Genomic DNA, 5,601 nt, shown 5'->3' on the forward strand with positions numbered 1-5,601 from the left:
TGCATTTGCAGTTATATTGTTAATTTGATGGAGTTTTAATTTTTATTCCAGAGTAACTATATAAGATATATTATTTAGTAAATTATTATGTTCTCGACCCTCTCTACATTTTAGGAAAATTAAAAATGTATTTAATTATTACATTGAATTGAAACACCTACTAAATATTAATAAATCTACTCTCTAATCATAATATTTTAATATATTGTATACTATTCATTACAATTACATGGGTAAAATGATAAAATAATTATTATACTTGTTTGTTAATTTTTTAAACAACAATTAAAGTTTTTACAAACTTAAGTACTTATTCATTCTATATTATAGAAAAAATTTGAAATTTTGTGTTTTTGCAAAACATAATGTCGTTACATTATTATATTATAGGTACTTAGTATTATACTTCTGAAAGATTGATCTTAAATGATATACTGTACAAAAGAGAAGAGTAATATTCAGATAACTATTTAAGTATATTATGTCATATTGCCTATGGGTGTAGTCTTATAAAAAAAAATATATAGTATTAGGTTAGGTTTTTTGTTATTGTTAATGTTAAAACAAAAATATGTATTTTCATAAATCAATAAGAGGTCATACTATAAGTTAATAATATTGTTAAAGTAAAAAATTGTTTAAGTAATATTTTTGTGTGATATTACGCTTAATGGATACATTATGTAGATATATATTATATTGTACTAGCTGCCCGACCTTCCTCCGGAAAAAAATATTTTTTTTATAATTGAATTTAAAAACATATGACAATTTTTTGGCTATACAAATAATATAATACAATTACATATTGTAGTTATTGTTATTGCTAATTTCTGAAAATTATATATCTTGCATTTTTAATTCAACCACTGGAGTGGTAAATTGTATTATTTTTATTATAGAATAGAGATAAGGTAGAAAAAAATATAACAATAAATTATTTGTTCAATGAATAATATATATTTCAAATGGAAAAATGCAAGTGCAAGTGCAAACAAATAAATAAATAATTAATAGGTAATAATAATAATAAATAAGCAAACAAACCGGTTTCCTTCGTATCTAAAATCAAGTTAGATTCTTATATATATAGACAATGTATCCCAATTTGTTATTGAGACTTAAGAGTATCAAAAATGAAAAAGGACTCAGTTTTTCATTATTAGATTATCATTAAACAAACGATAAATGCTTATTTAATAATTAATAGATATTGTAGCCCAACAGGTACAATAATACAACGCCCAGTAAATATTATAATCGAAATACAAACTGATTAAAATTGGGCATGTTTAACCAGTAATATTAGTTAATCAACAAATATGAGATCCAAGTTTATCCCAAACTGGCAATACTATTGGTTCCTGACCAAATACGTCCAGAACACATTTTGGCAGTGTTTTTTTGTCAACAATGACTTCAAAAACGTATTCTTTAAACCATTCAGTGGTCATCATTATAAACCCATTCGTGTTCACATTACGTTTACCCCAAGAATTTTCAACGCGCCACCGTGTAACTTCATAGTTCTGAAATAATATAGAGACATAGAGTTGTTCATATTATTGTATAGTGAAGGTAGATATTATATTGATATGAATATATGATAGTGACGTTTATGTCATGTTTTTTTATTTTAATATTTCAAATGCATTTAAAAAGAAATATATAAATTGTACACAGTGAAGCCTCTAATACCGGACACTCTCGGTCGCTGAAATGTTGTTCGCTAATTGCAGTGGATTCAGTTTATAGAAAGTTTGTAGTTTGTTCCCGAAAAAAGGCTGCTATCAGAGATGTTCGTTAAGAGAGGTTTCATTGCATTATGCATAAGTTGAGTTAATATAAAATTACTTCTTCGTGGAATCCAGTCAATACCATTGCGTGTGTTGGATATGATTCATGGTATAAAATCCGTTCATTTTTGGTCATTGGAATTGATATGTCAGTACCGAACAATGATTCTATGTCATGTCTAAATAATATTATAATATAATACTATAATTTAGTCAATATACCTAGTACATTTTTTTATAAGTAGCGGAAAATCATAATAGGTACACATACATTTTTAAGTCTTCGAGCCCAAGTTCGTTTGAAAATCTCTGGTGCACTTCACAACTGTACCAAACCGGTTCGCCAAGTGTGGCGATCGATAGTTTGCATGCTTCCAGAAGTACTTCAATTGGTTGATTATTACGCATGATTCTAGTGCCCTCCTGAACGTTCCCAACCAAATCCAACGTATACAGCCGGCCGAATTCCTTGTTGGCTCTCGGGTCAGATATCAAAGAGACCTGTGACGGAGAGAGAAAATATTTTTGCAAGTTTTAAGACACAGGCATAATGTATATGTGTAGTAGTTATTGATATTTATACAGTGTAAAAATACCCGAGCTTGTGAAATAAAACCAATAATAATTACCTTGTCTTCAAGGTGAAAAACCGGGCGGACCATTGTGTTGTAGAACTCAAGTGGCGTAAAGCTTTGATACACTAAGGGTTCATTAGGACCTATGCGATAGTACCACTTGAAGGTCTGGTCGGGAATGCCCAAACATACTCCAACGATACGATACACAATGCACATATCCTTTTCGATCTGGGAAGAAATATTACTATTCGTATCGTTATTAGTCACCATATCACGCAAAACAATGGCAAATTCTCGGAGCTATATAATATATAATAAATATGAATGTAAAACAATACAACTTGAATAGTTTAGTTATGTGTTACTTTTATACAATTTTTAATTAACTTTATTTTATCCTTTATTCTAAGTGCTGAATCGTCCCTTTAATTTACGGGATCCCTAAAATATTAGTTCCTAAAATGCGGGGCTCCAACACACAACCTAATCGCTAAGGCCCAGCTTTCCCTTCCATAAAGTGACTGCCCTGATTATAACTCCAACTTAACAAATAATCCTAATTATATAAAATATAATAAATCGTAGTAAGGATTAAATAAATCATGAAAACACCTGTGATTAACTGGTATTAACTGTATAGTAGGGCTTGAGTGTAACTCTTCATTGAGTAGGGTAGGGAGACACTTTTCCCAATTTGTTTTTAACATTTTTTTTCCCAAAAATTCTTTTACCCAATACTTTGATTAATGTCGTTAGTGGAATGTATCTATCGTCAATAATTTTTGAGATTCAACGAAATAACAAAAATTGTTATGAATTTCGATTGCACATGAACTCTTAAGTAATATTGAATATTATATCATAATATTATATTAGCCTATATTTTGTAGATAGTTTTTACGTTAGATAAAATAATATACGTGTGGGTTACCTATTGTAACGGTTACACGTTTTGTACCTATAGTTTATATTATTTCAATGATTTGATTGGTTAGTACTCTATTAAATACTAGAAAATATTTATAACATTTTTAAACTTGCTTTACTGTTTAAAATGCAATTAAGCTGTTTACTATCTTCGCTATTAAAACTTTCTGGAAAACTAAGTTTTGGCATTAAGCCATACTTTTCGATAATATTTACTGCCATATTCCAGTAGCCACCGTCTTCAATGGGATTCTATAAAATAATCACAGTTTTTGTTTTATAATAAGTATTAACAAGTAAATCAGTGGTTTTCATTAACAATTAATTTAGTTAGGTTAGTTTAATTATAGAAATATTATTTTTTGTATTGATGAGTAAGTATATTTTGTATTGGAAACAAAATATTCACTCTGCGGTTTTGCATGGATAAGAATTAATAAACCCTTCATAAAATTGCCTATTTAAAACTCCTTAAAATGTGTTACTCTTGAATATTATATTGCGAAAATAAAGCGTATTTTTAGTCGTTACTCATTGTTACTCATTCAATTCTAAACAATATAGAAATTAGTAGTCAATAGAGAAATGCTTTTTAAAAATTAAAAATTGGCTGAACAACATTATTTCATACTAAAAGTATATTAAACGCAAAAATAAAAATAAATAATATTATTTTATTATTTTTTAGTTCGACAAAAATTACGAAGGCGTAACCTTACAGTAAATTATTGTATTAATTTTCTTTTCTTACTTTTAGTATATGCATGACAGTTCTGGAGTCTAAAGTGTGACCATCTTTAGCAGTTGACACTATTGCGTTTAGAAAAAAGTTGCTTCGCTCAATCTAAAAAAATATACTTATGTATTTTAAACAATAATAATTTAAAAATCTGTTTTTGTTTTTAAACTATTTTTTTCAAATTTGTGAACATTTTGAATTGTCAACTAAATCGGTTCTCGTACATAAAATATATAATAATTCATAATAATTTCAACTTGTTAGGAAAATTTGTATTTGGTACCTTATCCCAGAAAAACAAGTGAGCATGGCTGAATTCAAATTGTGAGATATTATATTGTTTCATAAACGGAACCCGTATTACGTTCAAACAGGCGAAAATCCAACAACGACCAGAATATTTTTGATCTCCTATCGGATTTCCGCAACCTTTAATCTAATTTAAACAGATATAAGTAATGTTGTTATTTATTATTGTATTATAAATTGCCATATTATACGTTTTTAGTTAATTACTTTTGTAGAAAAATTATTAATAGAAGAAAGTTGGTCTTGAAACCTATTTCTTGACAATGATACTTGAAACGGATCATTTGTAGCACAGATATTTTGAGCCAGAACATTTGACGGATTCGAAAAAAAGGTATCTTTGAACTTTGATAACAAATCGTTGGTAACAAAGTCTTTACAATATGCAAAACAAATTTACAATTATAAATATTTTATAAATGTATAATATTTTTATTTATATCTAGTTTGTAAAATATATATAATTGTTAAACATATTTATAAAGACCGGTTCGTTTAAGTAATTAAGTCCTAGGACATTAAAAAAAATTATACAACTTTGAACAAGTAGCTGGTATTAATACAAAACTGTCAATTTATCAGCAAGATGACTATTGACTTTTGATTATAGTGGTATTCAAGAGTTTTAGTTTTTTTCCAGAACACACTAACTGTATAATAGGTTGGTGAAAAATAAATTGTTTTCATTTTCGAATAGACAAAAATAATACACAATTTTGGACATTTATCCATTACTTTTGTACCATGATTTTAATTAATATTATGTATTATATAAAATATATCGTTTGGTCAATTTGGTGTTTTTTTACTATGAAAAATTTTACATACTATATTATTATAAGTATGCCAAATCAATAAATTTATAAATACCTACATACCTACCAATGATAATAACAATCACTGACCATCAGTGGTGTAATCAGATGGTTGGGGGGGGGGGGGGCTAACAGGCTGAAGCCGCCTTCTTGCGTATTATTATTACTTAAAAAAATATTTATTAAGTTTCAGCTATCGTCTACTAGTTAGCAAGACGAGTATATTCCTATGCATCTTACCAGAATGAATTAATTTTTGCAAAAACATTGTATTTGGGTACCAATTTTCGTAAAATTATCTGCAATTTTTTGGTAAAAGTATGAGCTACTAGTATAAATATTAGTTGTATGAAAGACTATAGTGTATTAAGTTTTCAAGAATTAGCTATACAAATTTAATACTTTATAAGTTTTAAACTACAAATTAACTGTGGTTT

At 27.6% G+C, this 5,601-nt stretch overlaps 1 protein-coding gene across 1 annotated transcript; it reads right to left on the reverse strand.

Annotated features, from left to right (window-relative positions):
* Window positions 1-1,213: 1,213 nt before the first annotated feature.
* On the reverse strand, window positions 1,214-2,664 carry LOC100163837 (bleomycin hydrolase-like). The gene is made up of 4 exons (XM_029485651.1): window positions 2,426-2,664; window positions 2,068-2,297; window positions 1,855-1,975; window positions 1,214-1,529 (listed from the first exon to the last, which is right to left on the reverse strand). Exons 1-4 carry the CDS (start codon window positions 2,642-2,644, stop codon window positions 1,314-1,316), a joined length of 786 nt encoding a protein of 261 aa, XP_029341511.1. The 5' UTR covers window positions 2,645-2,664; the 3' UTR covers window positions 1,214-1,313.
* Between the last annotated feature and the right edge of the window lie 2,937 nt (window positions 2,665-5,601).

This window comes from Acyrthosiphon pisum, chromosome X, assembly GCF_005508785.2.
Source record: "Acyrthosiphon pisum isolate AL4f chromosome X, pea_aphid_22Mar2018_4r6ur, whole genome shotgun sequence".
In the NCBI taxonomy this organism is placed as follows: Eukaryota; Metazoa; Arthropoda; class Insecta; order Hemiptera; family Aphididae; genus Acyrthosiphon; species Acyrthosiphon pisum.